We start from the raw sequence: 18666 nt of genomic DNA, 5'->3' as shown, positions 1-18666 counted from the left end.
CCTGAAACCTATGGTTTTTTAGTGAATTTCTAAGGTTTTTTAAATGCTAATTCCTAAATATAACGTCTGTAAAACCTTAGTTTTTTTCAGTGAATATATATATATATATATATATATATATACATATATATATATACACACTAATATAATAAAGAGAGAGCCCAAACCTTTGAGGCGGATAATCTCAGGAACCACAGCACCAATCACAACACCCAATACAGCGTTGGAAAGGGCAGTTGCAGCAGAGGGATATAGGCTATGCAGACGCCCACCATATACATTTAAACGGTAAAAGAACCGTGCCAGCAAAGTAGTCCCTTGTGGGCGTGTCTGGGTTGTGCTGTGGGCGTGACAAACGCTGGGGGCGTGTGGTACGTTCCACCCTTCATGCCATGTCTCATATCGTGTGCTAATCCCACCCTGCTCCCTTTAAATACCCCTGCACCCCATAATCATAACCCACCCTCACTCCTTAACCCCTTCCACGCTCATGACGAGCTGGGCTCGTCATGGTGTAGCCTCCTCGCACGCTCATGACGAGCCCAGCTCGTCATGAATAATGGAAAATGGGCGATCCCAGCACCGGGGGGGAAAACGCATAGCAGCCAAGTGGTTAAAAAACCCCAACACCCTTAAACACTAACCCATCTTAACCCTATAAATATACCCTTTACCCCAAAACCCAAACCTATCCCTAAACCCTAAAAATACCACTGTACCCCAAAACCACCCCTTAACCCTAAAATACCCCTGTACCCCAAAACCCAAACCTAGCCCTGAACCCTTAAAATACCCCTGTACCCCCAAACCTACCCCTGAACCCTAAAAATACCCCTGTACCCCAAAACCCAAACCTAGCCCTGAACCCTAAAAATAACCCTGTACCCCAAAACCCAAACCTAGCCCTGAACCCTTAAAATACCCCTGTACCCCAAAACCCAAACTTACCCTTGAGCCCTAAAAATACCCCTATACCCCAAAACCCAAACCTAGCCCTGAACCCTAAAAATACTCCTGAACCCTAAAACCCATACCTATCCCTAAACCCTAAAACTACCCCTGTACCCCATAACCCAAAACTATATCTGAACCCTTAAAATACCCAATCACATATACTTCAGTACCCCGAAACATATACCCCTATACCCATACTTACTTTAGCCAAACATTTTTAAAAAAACATGCTTTTACCATTCATGCATTTACAACGAATTTCGTTGTAAATGTATGCGTGGTAAATGCATATAAAATGTAATGCCATGCGTTATATTGGCATTGCGGAGTCATGGTACTTTCGTAATGAAAGTATGCGGAGTGATGGTATGCGGAAAGAAAGTTGGGGAATAATGGGTGTTTACCCTCCCCCGGTAAGTACATTGGTGGCACGGCGGCCCACATCTCCAGCAACATACTCATATTTTTTCACCACCCATTTGAAAAATGCACAGGTCTCTCTCATTGATGGCCAGCACCGACATACACTTTTAGACACACCTCCCGCTACAAGTTCTAGAATTGCGAACTTTAGCGCTGGGGAGCTACGTTCGAATCTCGGCATCAGCTCAACATCCTGTGATTCCAGGCAAATCGCTTTGTCTCCCCGTGCCTACCACAAATGAATGTGTTCTTCTGTAATGTAAATTGTGCTCATGCCATGTTGTCGAGTTCGCGCTATATAATATTGCAAGGAAAAATAAAGTAGGGAAACTCGAGTTCACACACTACTGAACGCGCACTCTTAAGTGCATCAGCAGTGCACTGTGAATCGGAGCGTTTCACAGGCCTGTCACAGATAAGAAATGCTATCAAAACGAAATCCTACAAAACAATATACTACTGGCCGGCAGCAATTCATACCCGGACAATGTCGGGACGGGCTGCTAGTATATATATATATATATATATATATCTCAATAGCCCCCATTAAGAGAATTCTGGTTGTAGGCAGCGACAAGGCCGTAATAATAGACCCCACCTTGAATAAGCTCAAATGTTAAATGGAGATCAAGACAAGAAATCTTCATTGAAATGATATTGGAACAAATCTTAGGAAATTGCCTAATACTCCGAGATCAAGATACAAGAACTGCAGATTGCTTAATGCATCTGATTTTCATTATAAAATTGACTCCATTAAGCTTTAAGAGGATATAAAAGAGGGGCTAACTATTTTGCCAAAGATTTCAGGCAAATTAAAAGCTCTGTCCACAGAGAAAAAAATGCTCTCTTTTTAATTTATTTTCATGTGTTGGCAGGTCAGGCAGTACAATGACGATGTAAATCATTGCCACAAGTGCTGTTCTCTTTTGAAGAAATGCTTGAACAGACACTAATGATACTCAATATGAATTAACCTTGAAAAAACAAAGACGAAAGACATTTGGCAAAACAGAAACAGTTGATTTAATTAAACACTGCGGCCAGGAGTACAGCACATAGAAACTGGTCTGATTACTGACTCAAAGTACCAGCCTTTTGCGAGTCTTTTTATACATTTCTTGAAGCATCATAAAACAGTTCATAGATCCTGTTTAGGGCGAGGGATATAGGTCTAGTTATGGAGTCATGAATTACTCCCACTTGAAGACAAATACAGGCGGCGTGAGAAAGTGTCTCTTTTGCATGGTTAGCCCCCATACTTTTTGCCTGGTTTTGATGTGGTTTCAAATGTAGTGCACAGAGCCCCCGCCAACCGGGTACCATGTGCCAGTGCTTTTCCCCAAACACATATTCCCAATTGTCACTTCTACTCCCTGTAAGTCCCTTGTAATTTTGTACCCTGGGTACCTAGGGCCTGGGAGCTGAAGTGTCCCCTGAGGCCCCCCTCACAGGGACCATGCCACTGCCCTTGTAGCTTGCATGCCCCTGTGAGGGAGAAAAATGACAGTCGACATGCCACCCTGCCTGGGTGCCATGCCAACCAGCACTGCCTGAAGGTATAGGAAAGTCACCCCTCTGGCAGGCCTCATAGCTCTAAAGGCAGGGTGTATTTTAGCACAGGAGAGGGCATATCTACAGGAGCATATATCCCCACACAATATTGGGGTCCATGCCTTGATATTGTTAGTGCCAGTGAAGCCATAGAGAATACATGGGCTGGAAACTCGACACCTCGAGTTGCACAGCACCATGATGGCTTCACTAAACACAGGAGTCTTTGGTACTAAACCACTCCTTATAATAAATTCACATTGATGCCAGTGTGGGATTTATTGTACCATATACTCCGAGGCCAAACCTCGGAGGTGCCTCCTGAAAGCCTACCAACCCTGGTGTGGTCTCTGACCGGCTGTAGGCAGTCAGCCACCAGGCATGTTTTGGTTCCCTGGGTAGAGAACCCCCTGCTCTCTAGGATCAGAAACAATGAACATCCTGGGCAGAGGTGTCACACCTTCTCCCCTAGGATGGGCCAGTGCTCGAAGAGGGAAGCTTCAAAGTCCTGCTGCCTCTGTAATGCAACCCCCAGCCTCTGCTGCTAGCAGCAGATGGCAGCCCCCAGTTTACACCCCCACTTTGGGCTGTAAATCCAGCGGGAAAAATGTATAAGAATAGGAGTTGTGCCCACCTCTTCCAAACCCACCCCTACGGTGGGGGATGAGGTGAAGCACAACTTTCAGTCCCTGCCATCTTGAATATGGGGAGATCTCTCCAACCAGAGTTAGGTCTGTGCTCCCCTCCCACAGGAGCGTTGCATAATAGAGGGTGAAGTCCCCCCACGTAAGGTGCCCATTGGCCCGACCTGCTACTCCCCTAAAACGCGTCCTAAATTAAAATTTAGGTGGCACACATAGACCTAGAAACAAAATCTGCGATGACCTAAGAAGCAAAAAGATAACCCCGCAGAGAAGACTAACTCCAGTCTCCTGTGGACAGCGGACCTGTCTCGAAGAAACCTACTTCTAGGACTCCTGATCCAGACAGATCCACATCTCCTGCCCACTCTGCACCCGATGCCCATGGCTCGAGTCTGATTAGCTCACCTGTGCAATGAATTCTCCCCTGTGGTCCTGACCTCATGTCTAGTTTTGGCTGACTGCTCCTACCCTCCACGATGGCGCCTGCAGTGTGCATCCAGAGGCTCCCCCAACTGCGACTTGTTCCTGTAAGAAAACTCCAATGTCGAAAGGCACCCCTGCACCCGAAGCCCCTGGGCCTTGGTGAGCTGAACAGATGTGCCCCTACATCTCTACCTATCTCTGCTGTCATTGGTTTTGCTGCTGCAACCTCCAGCTCCACGCCTACAGCCTATTTGTGGAAGAAGAATCCCCATTGAATAGCATTGGGCGCCTGACATTGAAATTGCACCCGGCTGCCCCTGTGCCACTGGTGGTGTATTTTTAGTGCTATTTGTGCCCCCCCCCCCCATGCTTAACCTAACCTCCAAAGCGTTGGCCCCTGCAATTGATCTACTTACCTACAAGCAGTGTGGCTCCAGGCGCCCCCTATCTCCATTGGAAAGCATGGGGTTGAACTAAAATTTTGACCTCTGCACTCGGATACCCTTGTGCCATTGGTGGTGCAGTTTTGATATTCACTTGACCTCTGGCCTTGCTGACTTTTCAGCCTGAAGACTGGGATTGTAAGTGCAGTACTTACCTGTTAAACCATAATATTGTTTTCCGCATAGGATAACAGTGAACTGTGTTGAAAAGTTTCTAAGTGACGATTTTTCAAAGTGAAAAGTATTTTTAATTAAAAATGTACTTACCTTATTAAGAAGACCTTGGTCTTAAAATAAAATGAAACAAAGTATATTTTTCTAAATTTGGTCTGGTACTCCTTCTTGAGTCGTGTGTTCATTATTGATCACTGTTGTGCAATAAATGTCTTACACTCCTATGTGTTGGGCCTAAGGCTGATCGCCCACACTACTACTAATAGAGCGCTTTGGGGTTTACATTGAGCTCCGTACACTTTTGGGGAACCCCTGGACTCTGTGCCCAGTATTACCAACTTTTGGCAATGTCATGTACAGAGCCAGCTTCCTATAGGTGGGGTTTGGCCTTGCCTGGACACAATGAGGGCCAGTGGGTAACATGTTCAGATGTCCGGCATGGGGAGAGCGTGGTCTCTACATGTGCTGTGTCCTGATTTCCTGAGTGTTTCTAACTTCATGTGGCATCTAACTTTATGGTGTTTTGGGAACTCCGCCCCTCCGGCCATCTGAGTTTTATCTGGGCCAATCTCCTCAGACCATTGTGGTGTTGCTGCCTTTCTCTGGGACTAAGCTGGGTTTTTCCAGTTTGCCTGCTCATTACATGCCACCCCATCTATGATCTGTCAATCAGTAGCCTCAGGCCTTGGTCACAGGGCCTGCCAGACCACGTATATCTGAATCTGGGCTGATGGAGAGGAGAGGTCATATTGGGGGATTTCAACAACAGGGATTGGATCTTGTTTCTATACATACATGTTTCATTGCGAACATCGACATCAATATTAACATTAACACAAAATGTATTAGGCATTAAGGAGTGTAAGCAACATTTATCTTTATTTTGGATTACACACACACTCACTCTTTCTCTCTCAACACTAAAGGTTAAAGTGACATTATACTTAGATGTTGAAATCAGACAAGAGTTAAAGTTAAAAAAATAAAAAAAACACTGAAATATGCCAGTTCGAGTTAAGTAAAATAACAAACTTGCATCCCCATCATGCTCTGCTTAAGACTTCACATATTACCCTGGGTACTGCGATACTCATTAGTAATTTGAACAATAATCAATGATATCATTTAACATGTCATGAGTGATGTAATATGTGAGGTTACAAGCAGTGTATGCTTTCAAGTTATAGAATCCCGATGACTGATCAGTGAAAGCAATCGCTAAATAAATGCTATTATTTAATTTTATAAACAGTCGCGGACCCTCAAGGGTCGAAGGACTACAGGTTAAGAACCACTTCTCTCCAAGATCTAGAAATTTGAATTACTATACACCATTCATACATGGCATTCTGTTCAAATGGAAAACAGCGATTAGTTACTCCTAAATCCAGCAGAAGAGGGTAAGAGTTCAGGATTTCTATCTGTGGCTTTAAGCTATGGAACAAGATACCAGATCACTTATGCCTAGATGACCAGTTACTTTTCTTTTGAGAAAACTTATAAAACAGTCTTTTTTGATGAGTAGACTGTGTTTTGCATCAAACCCTTTCTCAAAGAACGTTGTTGCCTTTTAATTTTGATTGCTATATAAATGTCATTATTGGTTGATTGATAGTTAATGTTAACACCTAAAAATGGTATTATTAATCCGAACTACAAAGGTATCTTATTTCCAGTTCTCCCCATAGTATGAAAATTTTACATTAATTGTAGTGAGAAAAGTTTGTAACATTCAATATATCATATTGCCTTTTTTTCCAGTTGGGCCCTGTTAAAAAGGAGAGATCTCTACGACCTTACAGCTGCTTTCCCTCAACGTGTGGAGGCTCGCAAGACATGGGGTCGTTATCAAAGAGGGGGAGCCTAGCACCGCAGGACCAGAGGCAGGATATCTATTCGGTGCCATCCCCTAATGCCCGCCGCCTCGAAACGCCGCTCACCCCCACTTTCTCATCCTACACGCCTCCTCTTCCACCAAGGAATGCCATTAGAGGTGGGACATTAAAATGCACATAATGTTTGGAACTTTTTGAAAAGCAGATGTTCTGTTTTGTGGCACTAAGTAATAGAAATGCCTAAAATTAATAGTAGAACATGAATGAATATTTAGTATATACATATTACCCAACTAGATGCGTGGGATCATTTACATTTTTCGTTAGTCGGGAACAGTTTAATTTGAGAAAATCACTGGAAGTCTTAAATGCTAAGCTGTTCTGTGAAGTTTACTCCATTTTCTGCTGAAAGCAGTACTTTAAATGGGCCGGTACTGTCCGGTACGGTCTACCGGCACTTTTTTATTTTGAGGAGGAGAGTACCGGCAGTTCTCAAGAGAAATGCAATACCTTTAATGGGAGAGTACCAGCACTTCTCAGAAAGAAGCATGTACTCTGCAACTGAGTACCTTCACGTTTATTTTTCCATTTCAAGCACTGGCTGAAAAGGCTCAGTCAGTAAAAGCGATTCCCTTTGGATAGATTAACACAAAGGCATTCACTCACACATATATATATATGAGACCTCGCAATATCACATTTGAAAACAGAAAAATACCAAGTAAACAAATAAAACAAACAAGAAAGGCTATGCAAAAAACATATATATATATATATATATATATATATATATATATATATATATATATATATATAAAAATTATACTTCAGTTTATTAAAACACATACAATAAAAACAACCATAACCAATGTGGTTTGTGCTCACTAAATCATTCCACAATAGGAAACATTAAAATATTTGCATAACAAATAACGGGATAGATACAGATGAAAGGAAAAGTTAATTCCTATTTGTAAAAAAGGAGATACAAAAATTAGATCAATTTAGCTTTTCATCAAAATTGTTGTCTCTCGATGCTTAAAGTATTTCTCCTTATATTTGAGCATCGACACGTTTCGGTGTGCGCTTATGAAAAAGCCAACACCTTCTTCAGGGAAATAATACAACCATCCCATAAAATCTGCAATTAAAAATTACACATGGTGAGCATCAATTAGTGCCTTACAAAAACCACATGTGAGTACAATTATTTACTATGTTTTTTAGCAGAGCCTCCTGATTAACATAAAACATATAGAAATACATCTTTACTACATAGACAGGAAAATAATTTATAAACACCTCATAACATTCATACAAAAACATAGTAATACTATTTATAGTGCAATATTTTAACAGTACTATATTGTGTCCAAATGGTGCAGTAAGCATTTATTACGCGTATCTGATATATATCACACACTGCCTCATATTGAGTCAGGACTAATTCCTATTGATCAGTATATAGGAAGGGCAGGAGACCTAGAGGTCTAATAAGCATCAGTACTTCTACCCCAAATAGAGTTTATTTAGTAATAGCATTTCCAACAATTAATCGATCATTAATTACATGCATATGACCATATATTCTCCAGACAACATGTGAATATTTGTAGTGTTGTCAACATATAAGGATAAGGCTCTATTTCATAATAGTCAACCCTTTTCAATTGAGACCTATTTAGTCAGAGCATTGCTTTGACACTTATTTCAAGGATTTATGTTGGAGAAGGAACTATCTTATATTAACTTATAAAGGCAAAAGTTCCTATATATTATACAATCCTGCAAGCGCCAAAACGCATCACCGATTAAACACTAACCTTTCAACAAGCTGTGATACTGTCATTAGATTGCAGCAATAAAACGCTTCATAGCTTCGTCACATAGAGTATACTTCACGAACTTCTGAAAAGCGAACCTTGCGTTTCTGCTAGAGAAAAATACAAATTTAGGCTAAAAATACGGATAAAAATAAAAATAAAAAGAAATAGAGCAGTACTTGCCCTATCATAACCACAGTGAATAGTTAGTGGCATACCTTATATACGAGGACAAACACATGTTTGGTGGGGCACCTCCAACCAAAAATACTCATCCAAATGTCACCCAAAGTTTGTCGGGTCATATAAAATCACCTCAAAGGCTCGAGAAACACACTAGAATGACAAAAATACCGAACCATAAGCTAAACAGCTTTTCAGAGTGCACGACGAAGTTTACTACTTACTTAAAATATTGTCAAAATATGTAGTGCAAGCGCAAGAAACACAGCGGGGCAAACAGCTCCGAATCAGTTTCAGAATTGCGTTGGCGCCGAAATGGTCACCCCTCGCTACTTCTGAAAGAATAAAGATCAAGAAAAGAAGGAACACTAAATCAGAAATATAATCATAATAGAGCGTGATGATGCCAAAAAGACACATGGCTGTCAAAACCTACGGGCACATATGAAGCGAGCAGCGTCTAATGCGCCCCAACCAAGCGTTTTAAGTAGAGAAAAGCCATACTGCTTTACTCGCGCATTATATGGCGGGAAAAACATTCATCACCTCACCCAACCCCTGTGTTTCTGGGCACACATTGGCTGGTTCTAGTGGGATATAACTTTGAAGTGCTGCAGTATGCTTGCTTCCTTTCACTGGAAACCAGTGCTTCAGTAGGGCAAGCTTTAATCTCTGTTCTTCTTTTTCTGCAGTGCCCTGTGTGCCACCCCCACCCCCACCTCCTTCCAGTCCATCTTCAACCACAAAGAAGATCCCGCCGCCGCCTCTCGCTACAAAGCACAAGCGAGCCTTATCGGAGCCGTCCCCAGTGGTTCCACACAGCCCACTGAGCCAAAGCAACGTACAGTTTGGTAATTCCATGTATTGCTTCTACATAATTAGGTCTTTAATGAAAGGATGGATGGGAATGGTGGCATATTGAAGATTTGTGAGTTAGAATGTCAGCAAGGTGATTATGCGAAATTCCATGTAATGCTTTGAAGTATAGTGGGAGTATTTTGTGGTGTACCCTGATTTTGGCACCTGTCACCTTCAGAAGTACAAAGAACAAAAGAGGATCAACACAGTTAATGGGAACAGCCAGTGCTTACTTTTTGTGGACTGGCACTTATTTTTCTGCATCAGACATTTACCTAGAGCAAGAGAAGGAAAAACAAACAAAGCGGAAAGACGGAGGAAGGGAACCCAAACAATTGTCACAAGGGAGAAAGCAGGAGCCAGCAGGAGTGAGAGAAAGGGGCAGGAGTGTCGGGTAGTGGGTTAAAGAGGCATAAGGGGTAGCCTACACTAAGCAGCACTGGTAATCGGCGTGCCAGCATTTAATTGCATCAGCTGCGGGCTTTTGAGCCAAGGTTTGGGCACCAGCACTCATTCTTTTATAAATTAAGCACTGGGAACAGCATTCTGATGATGTGTAGAGCTGGATGAGATGTGCCCATAACATATTGACTTTATTATGCAGTGTTTTAAATGGGCAGGCACTGTCCTGTACTGAGTACCTGCACTTCTTTAATTTGAAAGGGACAGTACTTGCACTTTTCTGCACTGCTGCAATGCATTTAATGTGAGAGTACCAGAACTTGTCAGGAGCAACCAGGTACTCTAAATAGTGAGTACCTGCACTTTTATATGTGCATTTAAAGCATTAGTAATACCAAGAAACAAGTCCATGTTGTTCGACTGTTAAATCGTGATAATAGTGCTATTCTGAGGCAATGTGTGTTATCCAATGCACAAGCTCCTTTGTATACATTATCTACTTTATGAATGTAGAAAAGGCCCATTTGATATAATTACATTAAACAGATGTGCACTGAGATTCATCCTCACTGTGCGTCTTATCAACGGACTGCTAACCTTCCCTAATCCATAACCGGACCCTGACTGTCCCCTGGAGGGTTAGAACTGACCGGATTTTACACAAGGTTGAATTTTATTCTACAGTCTAGGAGCCAGAAGTGAAAAGTTGTGAAAATGGGAAGATGAAGTGATGAAATGAGGATGAAGCACAGTTAAAAGACACAGAGAAGCAGCACATGCAGACCGAGAATGAAGTGATGCCTACGTGGATCTGAAAGCTACCCTGACCGACATCATCATCTAAGTCTGTGAAGAAGAGCTAAACTGGGACACATGATGTCCCTCCTGCCTTCTCCTGGACTATTTCTATAGCACAGTACAGCAGAGTTTTAGTTGGAATGACTAATCACCCAACTTTGAATAAATACATCGTCTGACCTTACGAGGTCTAAGATTTTCATTGGAAGAAATGCACTGACTCAAGTTGGCTTAGAATTCTGCCTTAAGAATGGACCTTTGGTTTCTTGATTGTACATTGTGAATCTGTGGAAGATACAAGTGGATGGAAGAAATTGCCCTGAGGAAGTCTTTGTTAGGGTGAAACATGTTGGCTGCGCTCTAGCTTTTTGGATGAACCTAAATAAAAAGATTAAATGCATATGAAAAGGATATAGACTGTTTGTTTACATATACGTTTGGTTATTGCCTCTCTTTTTCAGTGTAAAGTATTTCTAATATACGACCAATGAGCAGCAGGCTGTTAGAGGTGAACAATAGGGTTGTATTGTTACAGTGCATACTATAGGTGGTGCGGCATTGGGTTCCCTGGCAGCCACAGTTTGTTTCTGTAAATTATTAATGGCATTGCATGCACTGGTGGGTATCTCTATCTTCTATCTTTAAAATCATAGCATCAATGCATGTGCCAGCTGATAGCATTCATTTTACATGTACAAACCATGGCATCAGTACATTCACTGTTGGCTTTAGTACCCTGATACAGGTCATAAACCATGTCATAATTGCGTGCATAGGGACATTGTATGTGTTGTATCCTCGGGTCTTTCAAATGTCTCTTTTTTGCCACTAGGCTGTATTTACTCCACAAATACGCTTTGGAGGGGACGCACAAGGAAGTTCCTGTGCACCGGTTACATTCAAGTTTGTAATCCCTTTGCCTTTCTCGCCCCAGGTGGTAGTGGCGCCTTAGCGTGCGTTACCCACGAGGCGACGTTTATTTTTGGTCCTGATGAATGCTAAGCCGACTCTTGGCTCTCTATAGCAGAAACATGTTGACCCCTACATTTTGGTTCAAATTTACACAACCAAATTTATGTCCGCTTTGCACTATTGTTTTTAATGGAGTTAGAGCTACCCCTATATTAAACAATTTTTCTAGTCTGGGGAGTAGCCAACACTCATTTTTAATTCACTTTCCACCACTGTTGGATACCATTTCACGTATTCCAAACTAGAGCCCAATGAAGACAACTGGCAACCGACTTTCAGTTGGTGCCTGAGGGTTCTTTTTCTGCGCAACATCGCGCAGGATTACTCCATAGAAAATGCCCTGGTTACCCCCCAGGCAAAAAAAGTAACCAATAGGGTTTACATGCTTACCAGAGTGAAGAGGGGTGTAGGGAGCCACCCAGCTCCGACATATGTAGGGACAATGCTGCACCCCCCCCCAAACAGGGAGTGCCTGAGAGGTTAAATAGGGGGGGCTGTGGACTGCTCAATTGAAGTCAAAGAGTCAAAGGATCAAATGAACAACTAGTTATAATATATATATATATATAGTTTAATATAGTTTTTTTCCCCCCGTAGGCTGCGTCATGCTTTTGGGCCATGTTGATGCCCGAAATATGTCCGGAGACACGTTTCAAACGACGAGAGATGTAATTTTTCATTTTTGATGCATCCGTATTTGATATGAAAGACGAAATATCAACACTAGAATAAAACTTCATCATGATGTAAACTCGCAGAAGATTTGTGATTACTGGTTACTACAATTATCTAGATCCCTCACTCAACTGATTGGGGGTCCTCAGCGGTGCTCAGATGGACGCCCCCTAATCCAGGGAACGCTACCCATATTATTATTTGGCCCAGGGATCCCATCACGTCTTCCCTTTGATATTTACGATCTAATTGACCCAACACTTGTTGGCGATGTATTGTTAGACGAGTGACCTGCTGCTAGCTGAAGCGAGGTAGATGGTGAGTGCGCTGGTCTCTGTTCATGACTGCTAGGGACTGTTATCAGTTGTGACCTCATGCAGGATGCCTGGTCTAAGCCTTTGAGAAGGCCTTTGACTCTTTGGAGTGGAGGTATCTCTGCACTGTATTTGCCCGATACGGCAGTATTCTATCACAACTAATGCAGTTTATAATTTATCGATAGCGAGAGCCTTGTACAATCAAGATCTGGAGACCCGGATGTGTGCTTATGAAGCCATGTCTGTTTCCTTGATAAGGCGTGTGGTTATGGTGATTTTTCCATATCACCCTTGAAGACTGAATATGTAGAATTGGATGGAGGGAGACATTCACTGCGTAAGTCTGAGGCTAATAACCCTGGCACGTGAAAGGGCCTCTGCCTTATTCCCCTCTTCCAGAAGGCAGGCCACTCATTTAATACTTTGTGTGTTAGGTCCGCCGACCTCCGGATAGTCTTAGTTCCTTCATCTGGGATCAACATTACTAGCCATAAAATGTTTTCCCTGTTCAAAATATGACAGATCCCTTTAGATTTGTATTCAGGGTAAAAGATTAGAGTATTTGTATTCGGTTGGTCAGTAGCCGCTACTCTCCAGGTCACCTTGAGTTGTTCTAGACTCTTGTCTATTAAGGGGGAAGTGTCTGGCAGGTTGAAACAAATGGTCCATGAGATGGGAAGACTTCCTATTAGGTCGCTTCAGTGCTCTGTCGGGGTTAAGGGTCAACTGGTCAAAATCTATTGCTTTCCCGCTCACCCCGGCCACTACGCAATTCGAGATGGAATACCCTCTACAGTGGACAGATGACTCGTACGTTACCTGGGCAACAGGTTACACACTGATTCGGAAATTGTATTCCGAGAGAACTATGGCACGATAGTGGCTAAATTCGAGGATGATGTTGAAATCTGGATTGGATTGCCACTGTCTCTCATTGGCATGGCCTCGAGAATGAAAATGGTGGTGCTGCCCAGGTTCCTATTCCTGTTCGTAAATATCCCGATAGTCTTGCCGCACTAATTTTTTGCCAGAATTAATACATCATTAATAAGACTAGCTTGGGCGGGCAGACAGGCGCGAGTACAATGGTGAGTGCTTACCCTACCATATCACATGGGAGGGCTGGGGGCGCCCGATTTAGAGTTTTACTACAGAGCGGCACAGGGATCGCAGGCATACAGTTGGATCCACGGAGCAGAGAAAATTCAGTATCTCCGGCTTGCAAGGCTATTCACTGACCCCCTTCCACTGCTGGCGGTTATCTTGGAACCAGTAGATCGCAGAACAGGGATTCTGAACTCCCTCAATGCAACAAGGCATGCATGGAATTGCCTGCTGCAGCAACAAGCGGGAGCGCTGTTATACTCCCCGAAAATGTCTATAAACTGGATGGTTTGGTTGGACCCCTGTAGAGACGGAGGGGTTACGCATGCACTTAATGCGTTGGGAATACGTAAAGCAGGCGTTTTGTTCATGAACGGCATTGTAAAGAAGTGGGAGGAGGTCATAGCTGAAGTGGAAGCCCCCACGGTGTTGCAGAGTTTCCAGTTTCACAGGGTGTGCAGGGCGCTGCATCAACAATTAGGAGATGACATGAACAAGCCGCCGGAAGTACTGGAGCCGACGTATCGCATTAAAACTGAGTCACCTCGGAAGCTTGTCTCTAATATCTATAAGTTGCAATGTCCCACAGAGCAAACCAGTATACTAAGGCCAGGCTGGCCTGGCAGCGTGACCTGGAGGTGACGCTAGACGATGCCATGTGGTCTTATTGCTGCAACAACACGAAACGAGTATCATTACATGGTAGACACAGACTTATACACTTCAAATTCCTTAATAGAATGTATTACACACCGGAAAGACTGCAAAGATATGGGCTGAGGGAGGAGTCGGCATATGACCGATGTAACTCCCAGGTAGTAGATTTCATACACTTAGGGGTCGATTAGGATAGCGGACGGACTTGCGTCCGTCCGCCACCCCTGAGTAGGAGGGACCGTCCGCATGGGCAGCGGCGGTCCCTCCATGGCAATTAGGATGTGACCGCCAGGGTGGCGGTCACATCCTGTATTTTTTACATTGCGGCGGGTGCAGCTTCAAGCTGCACCCGCCGCAATGTTAAAAATGCATGTGTTGCATTTACATGCACAAAGCGGCAGGCACCGCACGGTGCCTGCTGCTTTGTGTACGCAAATGCAGGGGGGTACCATAGGTACCCCCCATGTGCACCCCCCATTCACCCAGGGGGCCCGCAACGGGCCCCCAAAGTGAATGTCCGTATGCTTTTCCATGGCGGAAAAGCCGCCGTGGAAAAGCATATTTACACAAACATCATAATATGGCGGACGGTGTCTCATAGACACCGCCTGCCATGTTATAGCTTTTCCGCCGCGGTCGGACGGAATTCCAGACCCACCAGCCATCCTAATTTGGCGGTGGGTCTTTGGAGTCTCCGCCGCGGTTTTTCCGCATCCTCCAGGCCGGCGGACACTTCCGCCGGCCCGGAGGATGCGGAAAAACCGCCATCCTAATCGGCCCCTTAGCGTGGATCTGCCCAGAAGTTTATCAGTACTGGGGTCAGGTATTTCGAGAGCTTAGCGCCATAGTGGGTTCAGAGATTCCCCCCGACCCGGCTGTGGCATTGTTGGGGTATTCTAAAATGCTACAGAAGGCAATTCTCAGATTGGTGGACTTGAATTTATTGGTGGCAAAGCGCAGAGTAGCTATGTGCTGGATGAGGGGCCCTCTACTGACTGTATCAGAGTGGACATGAGATATTATGTACGCACACAATCAGAAAACTTCAGTGAACTGCTTCCCCCCAGGAGTAGGCCGAAGAACTTTTAGGAGCTATACACAACATAATTGAATAACAGAGGGGTGGACACTACTGCAGAGACAGCGACAGTGCTAGAGGCCGGGACCTCTTCTCCCCTTTCACAGTAGATGGCATCCTCTTGCACAGTTGGGTACTCACTGCGCACAGGACAACAAGTGAAGCACTGACTGATGGATAGCATAGACGACTAGAATGGGCGATCTGACGCCACTTGGGGACACGAACAGGAGGGAATGGGCTCAGTGAGGCGACAGCAGATAGCCCCTATGGCCATTAGTTGTGGTTAGCAACATAGGTCCTGATAGCGGAAGGTGGAGTTGACATCCCTTTGTTATAAAATTTGTGTAATATTTTTTAAAAAATTGATGCGCAGTGTACGCTTTTGGCACGCTGATGAGAGCTACAATCCTTAATCGTGATGCTGCCATGCCTCCGGGATGTGGGCTTAGAAGCTGTGTTGAACGCCTTAAACTGACATGCTGCTGGCCCTAGGGTTGTGGGCATACAGCTGTGTAACCAGGTAATATCTTTTACAATAAAAATACATAAAAAAATACTTCCTATTAGGACCCCAGGTTTAGAACTGTCTCGATTTGGTCCTGTTCTCTGTTGAGCCCTTCATATCTTGTATCTGCCATTGTTGCTGGTGGGGTGTTTTCCTGGGGTTCATCCCCTGATAGAGAGCTTAGTTGCTCATTGATTGCAGTGCAGATCCTGCCATTATGTCCTGCAAGGCGCTTGGTTGTTCATCTTCTCTTGACAGAGAGCTGCTAGCGTCTTCTAGACTCAAGATTTTCTCGCTTAAACCCACAGAGTTTTCAGCATCCTTTGCATCGAATTTGTTACAACTCTACTCACTCGAAGGTTCTCCATTATTTGCCACCCACTGTTTAGGGTTACAATCCTCAGGTATCTTGTTAGGCTGATTCCCTAATGCTGTTAAAGCGGGTGGTTGGGGTGATGTTGCCTCATCTTTGTCCTTACCAGTTCTGTTAGCTGTGTTGAAATAGGATACGGCACAAGTTGATTGTTAAGGTCATTTTTTTTGTTCCGATCTTTCCTGGAGAAGTGTGGCTCAGGGGTTAGAGGCAGCAGACCCGGAAGCTGAGATCGGTCCTGGACCAGGGTTCAATTCCCCGCCTCGGCGGGTCTTGGGCTAAAAATTCCACGGACTCGATAATTCTCGCCCCGGTGCCTCCTCGACTCACGGGTTCACACTCTGCGACTCTGGGCAATAGCTTGCTTAATCTCCACAACGGCCCCTCGCGGCGGGATGCCTGACTTTCACCTTGTGGATACCCTGCTATCTCACAGGGGAATACCAGGAAGGGTTCCCTAAGCAAGCGCCGGGAAACCCACTGCGGGTAGCTGTGCGCTATATAAGCTCAACTACATTTACATTTACATTTCCTCCATTGCTTACGCAACAATTTGAGACTTTGTGTGTGCCCTGAAGTGTTAGAGATAATTGATGATTATTCTGGTTCTGACCACAATGTCCTCTTGGTTATTGGAGTGGAGATGTTGATCTCCTATGGCGCGCTGAGTATTTTGTGTAATTACATTGAAGGATTTTACATCAGATCCTCCCTCATTTGGGAAGTTGAACGTATTAGTTTGTGTTGGCCCCCGAAATTCCAGATTGGAATCGGAGGGTAATAGCTGCCCCCCTTGTGCTGGCTTGGGGGTTTGTTTTATATCTGTGAGTAAATTACTGAGCATGGCAGGAAGGGAGACTAGCCTGTCCAGGACAGGGGCACAAGTACAGTTTGTTTGTTGTTGTTACGAGTCAAGCTGGGCTTGCTTGATGATGTTGTTGAGGTCACCCAATTTTTCATCAATGCCAGAGACAAAAACTGTTACTGTGTTGAGCAATGAAATCTGTATATCCATTTTATTTCATTGGTTTTATAGAGGATCCCCTGATAACTGTATGGTGATTTAATAGGGATGACCTGGACCTATTCTCCTGTAGGTCCTCCTCTCTCCCACGGTTAGTTTTAGTACATTGTGTGCTGCTTCTGGTGGAACTTCTGTGTGGATACAAATCTACCATCACCTCCCATTCTTGTGTTATAAGGTAGATGTCATTTGGTGCTATCTGGGCGTCCACTGAGCTTTGCTGGTCGAGGTGCTCTTGTCTAGCATTTGCCTCTTGACAGCATGTTAACGCAGTGGGCTGATCTTTTAGCAATGTATTGCCGACTCTGCCTCATTGTTTGCAGAGGATATTGTGCAGGGTAAGGCTTTGCCTAAGTCTGTGGGTTCAATAGGATCCATGTAATGTCCTTGTGTTGCTCCTTCAGCTGGATAATAAAACATGGCCATTTGCTCTGTAAACTCAGTACGGTTGTACATTTTCCTGGCTGTACTAGGTTCATTTATCACACCCCCTGTAGGATTGTTTGCAGAGTTAGTTACTGTTTGGTCCCTGTGAAGGTGACTGCTGTGAGAGAGGGCTAGAGCTTGAAAGTCCTGCATAGTTTAGGGCCGGGTTGCTGCCCATACTTCCTTCTATGTTTTCCTCCTCCGTTATGCGGTGAGATCTCCAATCACTGGGGCCATCAAGGGTCCAGTTACTGCCCTCCATCCCTGCCTCCGTTCCTTGGGTTGAAGTTCCAAATGAGGTTGAAATGTCCAGGTGAGATGAGGCCCCCTCGGGGTGGGGGGAGGGAGGGTAACAACTTCTGGTTGTAACGGGGTCAGCAACCCAGTTAGGCCCTCATTGCTGTAGTAAAGCAAAGATCCTGCGTCCTTCAGAAAGCCACATTTTATGGATATTTTTGGCTGGAAGCCGCAAGACGCCTCCATTGAAATAGAGGTCCTCCCTTGATGGTTATGGATCCAAGTTGTCAAACTTCCTCCAGGATGTTCATTGGGCTCCTTTGAATTGTGCAAACGGGCCTATTGTTTGTGAGATGCGTTTCTTCCTGTCGGTCCTGCTGAGAATGGCCCTCCTGACCTTTCCTGACCTCATTGGGAATATAGGCCCAGAAAGCTGCCTTACAAAAGCCCTTAAAAGGCCTCTACTAAGGGTGGCACTTGATGGAGGGTCCTCTGGCCTACGGCTTGCTTAGTGTTACTCTCTGCAAAGTGCTAGCTACAGGTGCAGAGCGTCTGTGGCTCACTTATTTTACCAATTTGTCCGCAGTGTCTGGTGCCTAGCCACTGAATTAGAATAAACTAGATGGGCTGGGGTCGGCCCTGCGCTTTTGCTTTTGATGGAGGAAGCGGCTGGCACCCTAGCAGCAAACATGTGCAGCATTCTCCAATGGTGGATGCAACGGTACCCACCAGAGAGATACAGGGCCGCAAGCCGCACCAGGACCTTATGGGCCACTTCCGT

At 44.4% G+C, this 18666-nt stretch overlaps 1 protein-coding gene across 1 annotated transcript in view; it reads left to right on the top strand.

The window, feature by feature from the left end:
- Positions 1–18666, top strand: part of LOC144768499 (arf-GAP with SH3 domain, ANK repeat and PH domain-containing protein 1-like) — a 1182076-nt gene that overhangs the window by 983590 nt on the left and 179820 nt on the right. Inside the window, exons 23-24 of the mRNA XM_078652209.1 lie at positions 6377–6608; positions 9149–9307. Coding sequence (XP_078508335.1) covers positions 6377–6608; positions 9149–9307 — 391 coding nt within the window. The remainder of the gene's footprint in view (positions 1–6376; positions 6609–9148; positions 9308–18666) is intronic.

The sequence above is a fragment of the Lissotriton helveticus genome, chromosome 7, assembly GCF_964261635.1.
Source record: "Lissotriton helveticus chromosome 7, aLisHel1.1, whole genome shotgun sequence".
Lineage (NCBI taxonomy): Eukaryota > Metazoa > Chordata > Amphibia > Caudata > Salamandridae > Lissotriton > Lissotriton helveticus.
This window is presented reverse-complemented; position numbering and strand designations above follow the sequence as displayed.